General features: G+C 40.7%; 1 protein-coding gene across 2 annotated transcripts in view; it reads right to left on the bottom strand.

Annotated features, from left to right (window-relative positions):
* Positions 1–19,167, bottom strand: part of PRDM6 (PR/SET domain 6) — a 100,820-nt gene that overhangs the window by 24,842 nt on the left and 56,811 nt on the right. For both annotated transcript variants that reach the window (XM_067031485.1, XM_059060158.2), the window contains 2 exons: positions 6,840–6,967; positions 3,191–3,315 (listed from right to left, as the gene is read on the bottom strand). In XM_067031485.1, coding sequence (XP_066887586.1) covers positions 3,191–3,315; positions 6,840–6,967 — 253 coding nt within the window. The remainder of the gene's footprint in view (positions 1–3,190; positions 3,316–6,839; positions 6,968–19,167) is intronic.

Raw genomic sequence — 19,167 nt, 5'->3', positions numbered from 1 at the left:
ACTTAGAGCTCTGAACTCAACCTAAAAGAGGTGCATAGTTTACCTACTGAACCCACAATACTTCGAGGTGTGTTAGCTTTGTGAATTTTCTTCCAAGGATTTCAGGTGCTAAATGATACATAACATGTGCCCCAGGAGAGTTTATTCAATATTCTAATCAGCAACCTCAAGAAAGCTTCACACAGGTTGGACAATGGGAGAAAGAAGGCCTCAGAAGCAGAGCACTTGGTGTTGCCAGAAAGTACTTTTTTTTTTTTTTTTTTTTTTTTTTGTGGTACACGGGCCTCTCACTGCTGCGACCTCTCCCATTGCGGAGCACAGCCTCCCGACACACAGGCTCAGCAGCCATGGCTCACGGGCCCAGCCACTCCGCGGCATGTGGGATCTTCCCGGACCTGGGCACGAACCTGTGTCCCCTGCATCGGCAGGCGGACTCCCAACCACTGCGGCACCAGGGAAGCCCAGAAAGCACATTTTTGATGGCACTATCACACTGAAACTGGAGACCAGCTGGTACACTCTTAGACACCATCGTCAGGTGGTTGTGAATGGCACATACAACCCCCGATCCTCCAGCCCAGCCCCTAAATCCCTCTCGTCCATGTAACAGCATCACAAGGTGGAAGCAATGTCATAGATGTGAGACTTCCACCCCAGAGATGTCATTCCACAGTTCCCATGTCTGACTCGTAACTCAGTAACTGGCCATTCCATCCATCCAGCTCCTCAGACCAAAGTCCTGGATTTATCTTTGACTCCTTTCTCTCACTCAGCATCCAATGTGTCAGCAAATGCTGTTGACTTTACTTTCAAAATATATCAAGAATCCAACCACTTCTCACCACCTCCACCACTTCTACACTGGTCCAAACCACCATTACCTCCCCCCACTGAATTCCAGCAAGAGCCTCTAACTGTTCCCTGCTCCATCCTCACCCTCACTGTCAGGTCCCCACTCAGTAGCCAGAGTAATCCTGTTACAACTTCAGTCAGATCATATCACTCTTCTGCTCAAAACTCTGCCATACTCCCTTTGTCCAATGCACACAGAGTAAAAGCCAGGGTCCTGACAGTGACCTCCTGGGCCCTACAAGATTCCTGCCCCCAAATCTAAGGTAACTCCTCCCCACTTCAACCAATACACTCCAGCTGACACACTTATGTCAATCTTTGTGATGCTCTTCTGACAGGCCAGTAGCATTTCCATCTTGGGTCTTTACACTTGGAGTCCAGCTGTCTGCAACACTCTGCTCCCAAAGAACACATGGCTTGTTCTTTCATCTCCTTAAGTCTTTGCCCAAAGGCCACCTTCCTAGTAAGGCCCACCCCAATCATCTCTAAAATTGCAACTCCCAACTCCTGGCACTCCTCACCCCTTCTCTGCTTTGTTAACTCTATGACACTTATCATCACCTGACGAACTATTTATTTACTCATATACAGGTTGATAATCGGTCTCCCTCTACTAGACTCTATGCTCTAGGAGGGCAGGAATTCTTGTCTGTTTTGTTCACTGCTGTATTTGTAGCACCCAGCAATGATGCTGGTCCTTAGTAAGTATTCAACAAATATGTATGAATGAATGAATGAATTTATTTTTGGACTGTGTGCTATGTACTTTACAACTCTAGACTTTGATATGTTTACTCCCAGACATTCCTTGACACACATACTGCAATATTTTCAGAGTCTGGAGCAGGCTGTACTAAAGGAGGAAACAGAAGGCCTTATAAGATTTCTGGAATCTTTTTGGATCAGATTCCATCCTTTAGAAGGCGAAGTTACACCAAGGTTCTAATGTATAGACAGGCCCATGTCAGCAGATCAGGGGAGTTGATACTGGTGCTTTTCCGTGTGTGGATCTATATCTAGTTTTAGGGGAGCTGGGCATGGAGCCATTGTGGGAAGACAAAGCACACTGGCCGCCATGGCCATTTCTGCTTATAATATCAACCACACACTCATGTCCAACATTGAGATTTTCTCCTATGAAACAGACACTCCCTCAAACAGGAGTATGACTGCAAGAAAGAAACTTTCCAATGGAAACTTGGGAAGTAAGAAGAATGTACTTACATGTCCAAAGATTCATTTTTTGATTTGAGATTGGTTTGGGGTTAGGGTAAAGTAGAAAAGGAAAGTTCAGAGTAATATGCTTTTTGAGGATTCTATTTTTTACAAAGAAAATAAAGATTACATGGAAAAGAAATATCTGATCAGCATTTCAATCAGTAGTATTATAAACATTTTTTTGGAGTTTATATGTATATGAGAGAAAGTAAGTAGAGAAGGAAAAATTAAAATAACACATTTTTTTTCCAAAATGAAGTTTCTTAGATAGATCTGTTCTCTCTGCTTCTTTTTCTACTGTATAATCCCAAATTATCAATTCACAGATTAGTCAATTAGATGACAAGAAAAAACAGTGTCATTAAAACCAGTGTTTCTCACTGAAGCACACCAGAATCACTTCATTCTGTTCCAAATACTGGAAATCACTTTATAACATTTTCCCAAAGAATTGATACAAATAAATATATAAAGTCTAGGTGAAAATTACTGCAAAAGTTCGCATCTGCCTAGACATTAGATTACTTTTTAAACATAATGATTGCCGTGGTAAGAAAGACAGAAGAAAATTACATGGTTCACTTTAGACTAAGTTGTTTAGAGAGAGACAAACTCCTCAATCATATGTCTATGATTTTTCCTACGATTTCTCATTCCAATGACTATTTAAGAGGAAGCAAAGCCAATCGACTGGAGGGGTGTTACTCCTGATTAAACAGCAGTGTTTTCTCATTATTTCATTTTTGCAAATAATGCGACTCCAGCAAGACTGTGCATCCCTTCAGAGGAGTTGTATCTTATACTGCTCTTGTAAACAGACACATAGTAAGCGCTCAGTAAATACCAACTGCCTTAACATTTCTGCTGGCAATGATTTAAAACCAGGACAAAGGTTTTAAAATCATAAGCAGGTGAAGAAAAATTGGCCTGTATAAGTCAAGACTCGCTGTGAAAAAGCAAAGGACGTACAAGGAAAAGAAAATGATGGAACAGACTTGTGCACATTTGCGTTACATAGCAGAGTGAACTGCATTTCAGGAGTTTCAAACAACACTCTTAAAAAGTTAGCTTTGAAACAGGTATTTGGAAATGTGAATTCAGAGCTAAAATAAATTCTTACAGTTTTCATCCTGGGCAATGCATTGTAAAGGGATCCCAAAGAAAGACGTATAGCTGTCATTGTACCACACCAGAAGCTCGGTACCCCTGGGAATATCTATACAGGCTCGGTAGAATATATTCGACCTATTCAAAACAAAAGAAAACCCAGCTTAGTAATCGGTAGGACTCATGAGCCCCATCCACACTTTTATTGCCCCGAAAAAGTTCTGCCCAGCTTTCCACCTAAACAGTTTCTGTTTGTAATAAAATCTGCACCCACCTTATCGTTCCCAACAATCAATTAGAGCCTGTAACCTGGTACGATAAATAGCTCACAGTTTATTTCCACAGTGTCCCTCCACAGAACCTCTTGGCTGAAGAGACAAGATATTTGGCCCGGGAGACAGCAGAAAGGAAGAGTTCATTAAAAAAAAAAAAAAAAAAAATTCCATCTCATACTAATGAGAAAATTCTCTCTATTGGCAAATTGCAGACTCCGGTGCCTCAACTTCACATATAAATTAATACTATTGATTTCTTATTTGAAGGGAAAGCACTGCATATATTCTTACAACTTGGCATTGGGAGTTCTCAAATTTGTAATAAAATTAAGCAGCTTTGTGATATAAGGACTGAAAGAAATAAAAATCTTCCCCATCGCCTTTTTTCTAAAATTTGATACAGGAGAAGAGAAAAACTCTCTTATGTGAAATGGATGGAAATTCAGTAAATGCAAGAGGAGCACTTTACTCTGGCTGAAAGATTACACTCTGAAGTGATGGAGTGAAGGTACCAAGAAATAACCATTTTTTTATAACAGCTGTGGCACTGTAAAGAAAAATCTACAGATTAAAAGAGGAGCCTGTGACCGGTTTTCTCAATGAAGAATTGCTACAAATATTAGCCTCAAGTTCAAGATAAAAGTATTTAGGGATGGTGGACCTTAAATTTAGCCTTTCTGTAAGGAATTGGCCGTAGCAGGGCAATTTGTTCCTTGTGTAACACTGCAGACATAATGCGAAGCCTTCACCACATTTTTCATGGCAGTGAGATATGCACTTGTCAACATATTTTGTCACCACAAAGTGGCTCTTGGCAATAGGATCATAAAGATCAATAAAAAAGTGCAGCTTCTCAATATTTTACTTGCAGCTGCAAAAATTTCATTTATCTTGTTATTTTCCTTACTTGCTGCCATTCTGTCTCACGAGGGCACTGCTAGCTAAGCAGAATGTTTTTTCCCAACATTCTATGAATATCTGACAAAAACTCCAGCCAGCTGTCCGGACCTCACTCCCCTTCCTCCCTCCGCACCTCCAAGAGCTGTGCATTTTATTAATTCTTTCCACTGCTACATAAAAAAATCAAAATTGGAGCCGGGCTATAAATCACTGGCATCTCCTAACTTGAGAAAAATTGAGTCGACTTTGTACTTCACCCTTGTAACATTTCATCTCTCGGTTTGGCTTCCCTTAATATAAACACAGCGCCCGGCAAATGAATGTGCTAAAACCAAATGACACACTTTGCCGCTGAAAGAGCAGAACTGTTTTTGAGCAATGGGTGGTCTTTTGAGGCACAGAGTAGGCCGAAAGGGGGAAAAAAATGTGTAAGCGTACACCGTTCCTTACAAGCGGGCAGAGCTTCCAAAACTCGCAGAAATCTCTGCATGTTGAAGCACATCAAAGGGATTTTTCCCTTTTCAGATAATATTTCCTTTGCTGACATGTATTTAGTATTGTGGTTGGATGACTCATAAAGATAGCTTCATGGCGTCCCAACGCAGCTGAAGCAGAACACACGCCAACAAACATTATTGTCAGCCTCAAAATAAAAACAAAACGTTCAGCTAAGGGTCAATCAATCAAGGGTGCTTTGAAGAAAATTCCATTTAGATATTACAAATCATAACAGAATGAATCTAAACCAGCTGACTTTTTGTGAAGAGGACATTCATGTACAATAAAAATTAGGCTGGCTCTTCAGGGTCCAACTTTTCTATTTTCTTACTCTTGGACGTGGTCACTGGTGATGGATGCCAGTTTTTAAATTGTGTTTTTGTAGTTCATTTTATAAAGATCTGGAGTAATCGAAAACAGATTGGCAGAGAGAACTTGATGGGTAAGTGCCGTCAGGAAAGGGAGCCATAAAACCCACTTAATATTGACAGAAAGGTAATGACTTGCTCATACCTACCTTCCTCGTAGGGGTTTCTTATTTTCCCAAAGTCAGAATTTGCCTCAAGAGCTCCCTGGGTGTCCCTGACAGAACCAGCCAATCTATCTCTTGCCAAATGGACAAGCACAACCTTTACTAATTTCTAGCTCCGAGTTTTATAAAAACTTCATGACAGAGATGCAGCTGCAAGGAAGGTGGGTGAAGCCCATATACAGACTGTAACCAGATCCCGTCGTGCACAAGTTCGTTTAAACCCTTATGTAATGAAAGATAACTGCCTAGGAAACCAAGACAGTGAGTCACATGCTGTCCAAATATGTTCCTTTTGAATTTGGAGGCCTTTGGAGAGCAAGCCAGATTTGTGCAGCCTTTAACCTATAAGGGGAATAAAGCTTTTTTTATTTTAAGTCTTCATTTAAAAAAAAAAAATGAGAATGAAAATAAATTGTCATAGGCAGGACTCCAAGTTGCCGAGCAAGGGCTCTTCTGCTTTGATGTGTCTGTGGTGCCTGGTAAAGCTAAACAGTTGCTTCTGATCCGAAAGGGAACACGGCTGTTTATAACTGAGGTCATATATTTACAGGGCACATGTTTTCGAGGGATTCTGAGAAACGAAGGGCTAGTGGCAGGGCTTTTTTCCTATGGGATCTGTCTTTGCCTTTTTGTCTCCACTCCAGCTTTTAGCATTAAATGGAAATGCCTGACCAACAGGTGCACTGGGCAGGTGTGGCTTAGGCTCTGGGAATCAACCCTGCTTCTATGCCCCTACCCCACCCCAGGCCTCCCTATGAGACTCTGGGCAATGGGGGATGGCTCACCTCATCTTTGTTACCCTTTGGGCTTTGCCCAAACACCTCAGGAGACCAGGGCCTTCTCTACGCTCTGGAACTACCTCATCCCCTGAAACGTACTCTGAATTGTTGCAGGACCGAAGCCAAACGCTTTGGCACCTTTCAAGGGATCAGAAGAGGTTGCTCTGACTCAGCCAAGGCTGCCGAGCATAACGGTTTTAGAAAAGCAGCTTTGGGAGGGTTGAGAGTTCTTGATTTCCCATGCCTTTGTACAAATCAAACTGTTCTCTCTAGGAGACAGCCAGACTGAAGGGGACTGAAGGCAAGCGACCTGGGGCTGAATCTCTAAACTCCTGTTTACCTGTGGACACATCTGCTGGGGGGGAAATCACTCCAAGTCAGTGAGTTCGCTGGACTCACTCAGGCTATTATGAAAGTTCAGGTGATGATGTGGAAGTAACTTTATCACATGCAGTGAGTGAAAACGGCCTTCTCCTAGCATCTTTCTTCCTGAATTCTCAAGAAATTACTGTTACAAGAACTAAGGAGATATCACAAACCTAGCAAAAATATTCCTGCCAGTCCTTGCAGAGTTCTTCAGGACTGCAGGATTTTTTCAAAACTAGCAGCAAGCCTGAATTGATATATGCAAGGCAAAGGGCTTCGGCTTTGTAAGTGGTAAATCAAGGTATACTTTACCTGTACTGAACTACTGTTAGATTCTGTTCTCCGCAGTGCCTTGCACATCGGATATACCTCATCCAGCTTGACTTACTAGGTTCCCCACCATCAATAAAGTGCTGTAGTGTCCCATCTTGGTCATATATCTAGAGAAGAGGTCAGAAGGTCAAGTAGTTAGAACGAATCATCAGCAATCATTTTCCCTGCTTCCCTTGGTGTCTTTATGTGTCGGCTGCAGCAATTTATTGCCTGTAGGTTTGCTAGTGCTTATGAATGCTTGTGGAATCTCAACTGGAATAACAGAAGAAAAACATTTTCTGGTGATGCAAGTTAATCACGTTTTTCTTATCAAGCCAATCTTCCCATTATTAAATATATTTGTGGTATCTCAAGGATGTGAGTGACCATGTTTCCCAAAGAATATTTAACCTCTTTTGACAGGCTACTCTTAAGTAATGAGCTGCTGGGTAAACAAAGCAAGCTGAGAGGCGAGGCCACGCTGACATGGCTGGAACATCCACGAGAGGCCCTCCTCTCAAACACATAACTGCTCGAAGGCATTCGGGAGGCAGGGACCGTCTGCTTAACAAGCTGGGTGACACCTAGCAGAGGTTGGAGCGTTATGGAGCTGTTATCACACTGATAAAGCAGACTCTGATTCAGATGAAATAAACGGACTCTCACCTCGCAGAAGATGTAGGACTTCAGCTGTCAGGACCTGAAACTATTAGGAGAGGAGTCATGAAAAAAGAGAGACCCTCACAAAGGGAAAGAAAAAATAATAATAACTGTTTCCTATGGATTTTTAATGTCTTAACTAAGGTTGGTCTAATAATTATTGCCTTAGGCCACCTCAAGCAGATTTTCTTTCAAGATCACATTCAAGGAAATGAAATCTGCTTCAAACCAGGCAATAAATGTGGGACAAAAAGTCTTCTGCGAAACAGCTAGCCAGTCTAGGACATGGGGAGTCAGTGCTGACAGCAGAGACTATCGGCTCTCACTTCCAGAAACTAGGTCAGCCCTGGGTACCTTGAAGGCTGTGGTATCTAGAGGAGTGGGAGATCCAGGGTTATAGATGTACAGCAATTCTCAAAGGTCATCCTCAGCCCTAGGGGCAGCCAGGAAGCAAGGGGTACAGTTCTCAGAAGGACCATGGCAAAACTGGACCTTTTCAAATAAAATGAGCAGTAAGATTCTGTTCCCCAGAGCATCCTGAGAAAATATTTTTTACCTTTGCTAATCAGTCTTTCCACTTTTCCTTTCCAAACAGACACAGAGATAAGTCTCATAGAGAGCCTCATTGGTTACATTTTGGCCCTAAAATTAGTAGGGTCATTCATATTAATTTAGTTCAGTATTTCTATTCTGGAGTCCAAAGGGCTTAGTGATGACAGTTCTTTTTATCATCACCAGTCATTTTTGAATAGCTGATTTTTTTCTTTTTTTGGCTTTTCTTGAACTCGTTTGTCTTCACCCTCAATCTTTCCACTAACCCCCAGAAACAGAAGAGAGACACCAATCTAACCAATATAATTGTTGGAGAAGTTATAACTGGGTAGCAGGCCAGAGTGATCACAGCTGATAATCAATGGAGCCTGAGAAGAATGAAGAGATCCCTGGATTATATTATATTTAAGATTAATGACTTTAAATTCCTGGTTTGGGGATGATGGCAGAAAATGGAAACATTTCATGCAGTGGATACATCTGCTCTTCGAGCAACCTACTGACATATTTAATATTTAGGTTAGGTTATTACACTGTACTTATTCTGCTGTTGTTGTCTTTGTTTTCATTTTAGGAAACTGGTTCAAAGGCTCAAAGTCTCAACCCTGAGTCTGCTGTTGACAACCCGTGAGACACTGAACAAAGCCATCAGTTCTTTGAATGCCACTGTTTATCTATAATGGATCCCAAAATGTTGATGATCCAGCCCCCTGCCCTGTCCTTCCCCCATGAACAAACCACCCATGACAGCTGCTAGTGAAAATAATGACACATTTGGAGAAGCGCAGTTCTCCTTTGTGCTTGTAGCTACTGTCCTCGACAGCAAGTAAAACTCTCTAACGTTTATATATATATATATATATATTTTTTTTTTTTTTTTTTTTTTTTTCGGTATGCAGGCCTCTCACTGTCGTGACCTCTCCCGTTGCGGAGCACAGGGTCTGGACGCACAGGCTCAGCGGCCATGGCTCACGGGCCCAGCCGCTCCACAGCATGTGGGATCTTCCCAGACCGGGGCACGAACCCGTGTCCCCTGCATCGGCAGGCGGACTCTCAACCACTGCACCACCAGGGAAGCCCTCTAACATTTATATGTAGTCGCGGGTGTTGCCTTGAGCGTTAGTTCATTTGAACACCAGACACTAGCCAGTCAGTCTTGAAAATGAGTATAAAAATGTGTTTCCTTCTTTATCCATTCATGTATATGTATAGCTGATTCACTTTGTTATAAAGCAGAAACTAACACACCATTGTAAACAATTATACTCCAATAAAGATGTTAAAAAAAAAAGTGTTTCCTCCCACACTGTTTCAACAATAGTCTCCTTAAACTAAGTATATTGTGATTACAGGAATCCTACAATTTTTGCCTACCTGGTGAAACTCCTCCTGCCTTGAGGAAAGTAGACGGCTATTTGTCAGGCTTTCCCCAAATATCACACAATGAGTGCATAGCAAGAGGTTGAGCCTCCCTGGCTTCAGCCTGATACCGATATCACACGATTTCACATGAAACGGATGAAAATCCCACGTACCTAGTTGGATCGCACAAGTGTGCATCCAGTCAGAGTTGAGGAAGCTCATTCAACCTTGACACTGTTCTTTCCCTCAACCCACCAGAGCCCAGCTATCACCAGATCCAGCTGAATCTGCCTCCTAAATATCTCTCCCTCTCCACCATCATCATCCCGCCCAAACCAGTTTCCTCTCTTGCCTGAAGGACTACAAAAGTCCCTTAACTGATCTTCCTGCATCTTCTTCAGGCCCTTCCAACCTAGTCTCTAAAGTATAGCCAGAGTGATCTTTCAAAACACGAATCTGATGATATGCTTTTCAACCCCCCACCAAAATAAAAGCTTCATAAATGTCATAAAATGTCAAGTCATAACAACGTATATTCACAGCATGTGAAATTTCCTCAAGGGGGCCCATCACACTAATATGGGCAGCACCACCAACCTAAGTTATTTAGGGAGGTGGGTCAAAAACACGTGCCTTTGCAGTTGGCTCAAGACCATCCTGGAGCACTTTCTGGCTTCTCCTGTTAGGAGTTAACATTTAAACTGTGTTTCTTGGGAGAGAAACAATGGGCCAGAAGGCAGTGATGCCTATTTCTGTTCATTCTCCTAACAGAAGTAGAATAAAATTGGGAAAACCAAGATACCCACATGTGCACGCTAAAGAGGAACTAAAGACGACTTCTCAGAAAAGCTCTGGGTCCTAATTTGAGTATTATTATTATTACTCGCCATCATTAGCTCAAGTTTGCTTCCATTTAAGAGCTTAGTTTAAAAAAAAATTTTTTTTAAGAGGGCGATAAAATTCTGCATGTATCTGAACTATACAAGGACACTGTCCCTGTATCCAGAAGGGCTGACATTATTCCTTCTAGGAGGGAAGGAACCACGAGTGGGGAAATGTTTCAGCAGATTTTGGTCTAGAGCAGCTGCAACAATTTCAAGGTCGGGAAGTTGTTCTTGGAAGCTGCATTAACATCTACATTTGTGTGACGCTAAAACGTAATTTTAAGCTAGATACCTAATAGGTCTAAAAAATTTAAGGAATCTAAGGAGATGTATTAATGCCAAGACCAAGAGTTATTTTGTTTTCATTACCTCAAAAGATTTAAAATAAGCAGAAAAATATCAAAAATCATGCATAAAGTGTTTAGACAATCTCCTCAGGACTGATGAAAATGTCGAAAAGGTCAGAAATTGTATTCATTCAAATGGTGAGAATGAAGGTAAGAGTTAAATTTAGATTAGGAAAAAAATTCTTTGAAAAAAACCTTTGAATCAAGAATCGTTTTGCTGGAAACTGTGCACTTCATTCTGAAAGAATATGAACCACCAAAGTTTTAATATTTGCTCTGTTTTTTCTAAGAAAGCTGAACAAATGACCCTCTGGAGGTAGGGGAAATACATGTAAAGAAACACACAGGACACTTGGTAGGAAAAGGGTTAAATTTTGTAATGGAAACCCCTCAAAGCTGTAGAAAGTATATTCGTTTTACAAAGCTAGTCCTAGCATTGCTGAAAGGGAATATAAAATGGCACAGTCACATTGGAGAACATTTTGGCAATATTGAAATGAAGTTGACAATGCATATTTCCTGTGACTCAGCAATTTCACTTCTAGGAAATTACTCCAGTGAAATTCTGATACATGTGCCTAAGGAGATGAGTGCAAGGGCATTCACTGTAGCACAGCTTATAACAGTAAATAATTAGAAATAAGAGAAATATCCATCATCAGAAGAATAAATTCATTGTGGTTTATTTATTTAACAAAAAAATACAAAACACTTAAAGTGAATGAACTAGATCTGTTTGCATTAAGATCTAGTTGATATAAACATCAAAAACATAATGTTGATTGAGAAAATCAGGTTGCAGATTAAAGTATATGATATCATTTGTCAACATTTCAAAATATACAAAATAACACCCAACAGTATGTTTTATAAGAGTGTATACTGTAATATACATATAGCAATATGCCTATCTATATGTATCTATACATGTAGTACAATTCTGAACGGACACACAGGAAGGATTCATGATAACTTCATCAGAGTCATGGCTTTGGAAAGAAGGGGATGGAAAGAAAACAAAGGGAACTCACATATATCTGAAATGCTTCATTTTTCTTAAAAAAAAAAAAGATTCTGAAGCAAATATGGCAAAGTGTTAACACTCACTTTTTTGGTGGCTTGTATATGGCATTTATATATTATAGTTTGGACTTTTCTGATTTTTTTTAAAATAAAAGAGAGAAAAATAAACGAAAAGAAAGCCTAGCCATTTATTTCTCTGTACTTCAATTTTTGCATGTGTTGTTAAAATAGAGAAGCCTACTATCTTACCCAAGGTTAAAAACTGTATCTGTGTTATCTTCCGGGGAAACTCTTGGTAATATGTATCACCACATTATCAGCCACTGATTTCCTTCCTGATTGTTTTGTTGCTATTTTAAAACCACTGGTTTTGGTCTGTACTTTTTCTTTTATCCTGTATCCGTGGGAGTAGAAAGATAAGTAAGGGGGAGAGCTCGTTTTTACCTTTTTAAGGAAATTTTTATAGTTTTCAACCCAATAATATTTACTGAAATGCCACACATGTGGTTGAGATAATGATCACACAAATTGTTGCTCATTATAAACCACGCATAAATTAACTGAAAACCACCATGTGAAAGGCATTTCATGCAATCCTGAAGATCAGGAAACTGCATTCTCTCCTTCGATCTTATTTTCCTAGAACAAGAATCTATTTTAAATGAGAACAACATGAGTAAAAACTGCACCAGTGTTGTGTCCTAAAAACACTGGTCATAAGTGGCTTGTCCACAGCTTTGTCATTTATGAATGCTGCCAACTAACATTAATAATAATAATAATCATGGAAACAATGTAAGCCAGTGACTGACTTGGGCCCATTTTAACATAATAGGAAGAAAACCATCTTCTGAATGATAAGGATTTGTGTATATTGTTGGCTCTGAGCAATCTGTTTCTCTAAAGCAAGATTTGCAAACTGGTGGCCCTCCGGCTGAATTCACGTAATTGACCAATTCTGTTTTTTCTCCAGTGTTTTAAAATTTTGGAAATTTTATCTAATTTCTAATTTTTCTTGAGGAAAAAAAAAATCAGAAGATGGGTCCCCAATCTCTGGCACTAATCCACAGAAGCTGAGGCCCCTTCAAAATGGCTTCTTTAGATTAGCCATGGGCTTTTCTCCTTCCCGATACTCCCTACTACTCCCTATCCTTAAGTGTTCCTTACTTCACTTATTTACTTAGCTGCTTGGCCTCATAAAGCATTTAAGTTGGTAATTCCATCAGTAAAGGAATTATTGCTACCCCATGAAAATCAGTCTGCTACCGCTGGGGGCACTTTCAAGAAAACCTGTTTGAACTGATAGCCTGGAAACACTGCAAATATTGATCACTTGGGTGCTGCCCAGAAGCCATCATCTGACCAAGATCCAAGCATCTGTGCTGTAGTTTTCCAGGGAGTGGGAGTGCAGAGAAGAGAGTTCATTTCTTTTATTTTTACCAGAAGAGGCTTTCAATAATCTTTTTAAGCAAGGGGTCCATTTTAATTCAAAGAAGTCATAAATGTAATTACACTATAAAAACAGATAAAAGTTGCTGTGGTCTACTATAAGAACAGATAAAACGCAAGTCCACCAGGAAGCACCCCACCAGCTCAGCGAACCTCACCTTTGCTGTCTGCTGCAGTCACTGGGACATCACCAAGGGCCCACAGTGAAGCGAGGACCCTGTTTGAAAAATCACAGGCAGAGCGCTTCCTCCTCTAGATAGGCTTCAGTCACCAACTCTGCTAGACAGCTGAGTACCTTGGCTAAGTTTAGAGGCCAGGGAAATGAGATTTGGAAGAAATCTCAGAGATGGCCTGTTCTAACCTATCAGTTTGCAGTCAGCCCTTGGTTCTCGCGCAAGTTCCGCATCCGCGTATTCAGCCAATTGCGGAGGGTGCACAGACACAAGGGCAGAGTGCCGAATGCACCATGCTGGCTTATACAGGGCAGCGGTCCCCAACCTTTTTGGCACTGGGACTAGTTTCCTAGAAGACAATTTTTCCACGGACCGGGGTAAGGGGTGGGAATGGTTTCGGGATGATTCAAGCCCATTACATTTATTGTGCACTTTATTTCTGTTATTATTACACTGTAATATATAATGAAATAATTATACAACTCACCATAACTACTCACTCACATGCAGAATCAGTGGGAGCCCTGAGCTTGTTTTCACTTGCCACTCACTGATAGAGTTTTGATATGAGTCTGCAAGCAATTGATTTATTACGGTCTCTGTGCAGTCAAACCTCTCTGCTAATGATAGTCTGTATTTGCAGCTGCTCCCCAGCGCCCAGTCTCAGCTCTACCTCAGATCATCAGGCATTAGATTCTCATAAGGAGCATGCAACCTAGATCCCTCGTATGCGCAGTTCACAGTAGGTTTCACGCTCCTGTGAGAATCTAATGCCAACACTGATCTGACAGGAGGCGGAACTCAGGCGGTAATGCGAGCGATGGGGAGAGGCTGTAAATACAGACGAAGCTTCGCTCGCTCACCCACCACTCACCTCCTGCTGTGCTGTGTGGCCCGGTTCTTAACAGGCCACAGACCAGTACCGGTCCATGGCTCAGCGGATGGGGACCCCTGATATAGGGGACTTGAGCATCCACAGAATAGGGTATCCGTGGTGGGTCCTGGAACTGATCCCCTACAGATACCAAGGGACAACTATTTATATATACACAAGGAAAAGGGGTCTCCAAAAGTTAATGAGTTAGACAAACTGAGACTCTAGTCAATGGCAGAATGAGGCCTCCTCACACCTCATTTAATCCTACAGATACTCTAAAGAGAGCCACGGACCTTAAACAAAATGAACTTGAATTATAACTTACACATTAATCTGCTCCTCTCAGAACTGGGGTCTCTGAATTTTAGCATGGAAAAAAGGAAATAGAAAATGTCCAAAGGCTTTATTTGAAAGTATTAGCCAATTTTCAGAGAGTAGGGAGACATCTCAGGCTCCCTCTCCTACGATTCCACACCATGGCATGTCCCCGTGCCTAGGCCCAAGCAGCAGCATTTGGTCATGTGCTGAAACACCAGTCTCCTTCAGTTTTCCCCCAAAATCTGAGGTGAGGGTGCATATTTTATGTCCAAACATCTAACACAAGGCCTAACACGTTGGCGGAACTCAAAACATGCTGAACTGAACTGAATTGAATTCTCACAATAATTCTATAGCTTCTTAAAGATCTCAGATTTTATTCAAAGCTTGAGAAGAAATAGCCACTAAATGCAATTAAAACTTCATTCTAAGCACTAACAACCAGGGCTTTTAAAAGAAAATATTACATCCTTTTTGAACCTAACTTCTTTCAATTCTATGAAATGCAAAGGTGGTTTTCATATGATGATTAAAATGTAATAAACAATTACCACAGAAAAGGGTCAAGAAGAGGTCTTGGGGAGTTTTCCAGTTTAGACCTGAGAACCCAGCACTGTTTTAAGTCCCTTCACAGCACATGGAAGATCCAGGGAAGAACAGATAAAAGAAGGTTTCTCAGATCTCCTCCACCTATTCTCTACACATTACCTTTAGACGACCCCATCTTGCTGTAAAATTCAGAAAACAAGGGCTTCAATAATCAAGTGTATTAGTAATTTGAAAAACTGAATTGAAAACTATACTGTTTGGCAAGATGGATAAAAATGTTTTACTGTGAGATTCCTTTGTATCAGAAGATAGAGATGCAATATTTTGTTATACAACTATTTACACAAAAGAATAATTCTTGACTGTTTGGACTGAAAAGTTAAAAAACACAATACCTTTGTTGCTCAATAAAAGATTTAATTTTAATAGTATGGTTGTTAGAGGAGAATTTCTAAAGTATTACCAATGAAAACGTGCAATAGGAGCCACCCCAGTCAGGAGGAACTGGAGAGGGTAGAGGGCAGAGGTTAAGAGCACGCGTGTGGGTGTCAGCTCCAATGTGTGTGAGTTACAATCATAGCTTCACCTCGGATGGCCAAGTGACTTTGGGCAGTTACTTAACCTCTTGGAGAAGCTGAGACCTTCTTTGAAAAAAAGGGTGTTAATGACAGTCCCAGTCAAAGGGCTGATATGAAAATCAAATGAGCTAGTATACGTAAAGGACTTAAATAAGCGCTGGGCACATGGTAAGAGTCCAGAAAGCATTAGCTATCCTTAGGCCATCACTATAATTAGATGGGAAATGTCAGCCTGGACTTCATCTACTAACCTGCTCGTGGACACTGACCACAAGATAATACATGTGGCATTTGCAAACTCATTACTGCTAAGATTACAAGACTGGAACGTTACAAGCTCATTGAGGGCAGGAATGCATTTTAAATATTTTAAGATTTTAACCATCAGTACGTTACACAAAGCTTTGTACATACCAGGAAATCAACTTTTGTTCAAAGAGAGAGAAGGAAATATTGGGAATAACATAAAGGGGGTGTAGGAATAAACCAGTTGTTCTAGTTTATGTTTTTGCCCTCCCCAATGAGTCTATTCAAAAATAAAACAAAATATAAAAAATGCTGGATGAATGTGAATACTATCTAGAAAACAGTAAGGAAGCATTTCTTCAGTTCTACATTTTCCATTTCTTAAAGTAACACAGTGTTACAAACATGTAATCCAAAAGACACAGGCACCCACCACACCTTTAAGAGCATTCCTGGAGTATCTCTGTAACAATGGTTGTTAGAAGAATTTTAATTAATTGTGGCTTCAGCCCTCTTACTGAACATCCCCTACCGTGTAGGACTGCTTGACCTCTGAAGACACTGACATTTCTGGCCAGAGGAGGCTCCAACTCACAGTGCCTCAAGTCTACATGAGCACTGAACATGGTCAAGGTAGGTGAGCTGTCTGTGCAGTCAAATGTACCTGGCTGAGGAGCAGGGGACATTTGTGGATGGCAGCCTTGAGCATCAGATCGACAGAAAGCACTGTCAGCCATGGCTTCCGGGCACTGCTTCCCGATCTAGAGAGGAAGACAGCAAGAAGCACACCACTGTGGTCTCCTAAAAGCTTTACTTGTAAACTTTCAACTCAAGCTAAGTCAAACCTTGAGAAGAGAGACCACAAAACAATACTTTAGAAATGAGTTAAGCAGCAATTCCCTGGTGGTCCAGTGGTTAGGACTCTGTGTTTTCACTGCCGAGGGTACGGGTCTGATCCCTGGTCAGGGAACTAAGATCCTGCAAGCTGTGTGGCTCCACCAAAAAAAAAAAAAAAAAAAGACTGAAGCATCTGCCTCCACGTTAACCCAAAAAAAGAACAGCAGCTAATAACCAGGTCATACACATCTGAGTGGGATTTTAGTTTATAAAATACTTTCCCAAGCTTAATTGATCCTTACAACTGACCTAGAAGGTAGGCTGGAACATTTATTCCATTTTACAGATCAGAAACTTTGGGCTGAGAAAGGTGAAATGACTTGCCCACAGTCATATAGTGGGTCCGTGAGTGTGACAAGGATGAAACCCTCCTGAATCATGGGCCACCATGTGACTTGTTTTCATCACATCCCATTTGTCTTAACAGGGAGAACTAGCCGAGCTTTTTCATTAAAAGCACCTGAAACTCTTCAAAGGAAGGAATGAGGGCCATGAATATGTCCATAATGATTAATAATGTCATTATCAAATTCCTATTTTCAGAGCAAATGTCAATTTAGTGAGAATTACTTAACCTGTTAGTCAAATTTACACAAAGCAGCCATGCAATGGACAAAGCCACCACTCCCCCACTCTGTAAAACCCACTCTCCTTCCACTGGCAATGTGCCATAATGACCAGGACCACCAAAAAAATGGCCAAAGCATAAGTCTGTGGATGAAGATGCACATTCTAAAGTGAAAGTTTCTTCATTAAAGCAAATACTCGTTAGTGTGGCCAGATTTATTTGTGTTCAGTTTTTCCACATTTTTCTCAAATATATAATACTATACATGTTTTTTCATTTCAAAAATTTCTCCCTCCATTAGAATTAACTTATTTTGTTGTTATTTTTCATAAGAAAACTCTTCCCTCTCATTTTGGTTTGGAGTATTTTGGAATATCTGGAAAGCCAAGGTTTTGAGTTGAGGCTTCAAAGGTCAAGAAATGAGTAATGGTTATGTACACCGTTGCTGTATTTTCAGTAATGCTGATATAAAGCTATATACTGTACTTTGTCAATTCACATTCATCAAGTTCCAGAAATATTAGAAAATCATTAGAGGTTTATGTTGACTTTGCAGATAATACTAACACATAAGTCAAGACTGAAATATGGTAATCAGAAAAACAGTTGAAAAGTGTCAATAAACCGTAAAACACTGGTGGTGGTATCCGTGAAGCCTGCCTCAGAGAGCCAGGCGTGGGAAGAGATGAGATGGGTGTTTTGGTCACACTGTGGGGTAGCAGCTGTTAGGCTGCAGGCTGGCAGAGGAGAGTGGGTGACTGAGGATTTCAGCATGGAGATCAGGAGCTCCAAAGAGCCTCTGAGCATTTGGTGAATCCCTTTATCTCCGAGAATGGCGGTGGTCATCCATACAAAGCCTGCCATCCATCAATCCAGATTCTTCTTCAGACATCCTCTGTCTGTTGATCAGAGCGAACACTTTGGGGATCAGGCTTACATTATCAGGACTTTGTCTGTGATCCAAACAGGCCACTGAACCTTTAACTTTTCACATGGCAGAAGCATATATACTGGAAAAGTCCTGACAGTTCATTCATTTTGCTTCATCCTGGAGCCTGCTGATGTCTGACTGGGGAGACCCACCCTCTTTGATGTTGTCCTCTTTTGAGAGTGCCCTGCTGTGAAAAAAGTTTTATCCATCTAAATTAAAGAGAAACATTTCTGCATCCAGCTGTTAGCTGTGACACGTTTGCCATTTTTCAGGGCACTGGCTTGGTGCCATCCGCAGGCTCAGCTGCAAACCTATCTTTTCCCCTCTCCTCTCTCACAGAAGTAATACCCCAGTGCACAACTGTCTCCAGTATCCATACAACATCTACATTGAAAAGGAAAATATCGCTAATCCTATATTGCTAAGAACAGCCTTGGAAATATTTTCATGCAGCAATTTTTCATTTCTTTCCTTTTTTTCTTTTTTTTTTGTATCAGCACTAATGTTTTTCACAAACTGTAAAATCTTTGACGTAAGCCACCCATTTAAAGACTGCTTTTACTCTTTTTAAAAATAATTCAGTTTTAATTAAAGTAACCAGCAAGAAGTCCTGACCAAATGAAATGAATTTGAATACTGTGAAAACCTGTTTCATATGTACTGGGTCCATACTTAAAAATGGACATTTGTTCAGTGGAGAGAGCTCTGTGTAAATGAAGAAAAACTCTCATGAAAGCTTGAATAAACATTCAGATCTAAGTAATCAAGAAAGCCTGTATCTTCTCATATTTGTTAAATGCCACTGGGGCTTATAAAGACTGCTGCCACGAACTGTATGTATTATAAACAAAGGGCAGCTCACAGTATTACCACGTTTTTCTCTATCTACTGAGATGAACGAGCAAAAACACCAC

Source organism: Kogia breviceps, chromosome 4, assembly GCF_026419965.1.
Source record: "Kogia breviceps isolate mKogBre1 chromosome 4, mKogBre1 haplotype 1, whole genome shotgun sequence".
Classification (NCBI taxonomy): Eukaryota; Metazoa; Chordata; class Mammalia; order Artiodactyla; family Physeteridae; genus Kogia; species Kogia breviceps.
Note: the sequence above shows the minus strand (reverse complement) of the source record. Positions and strands in the feature narration are given on the sequence as shown.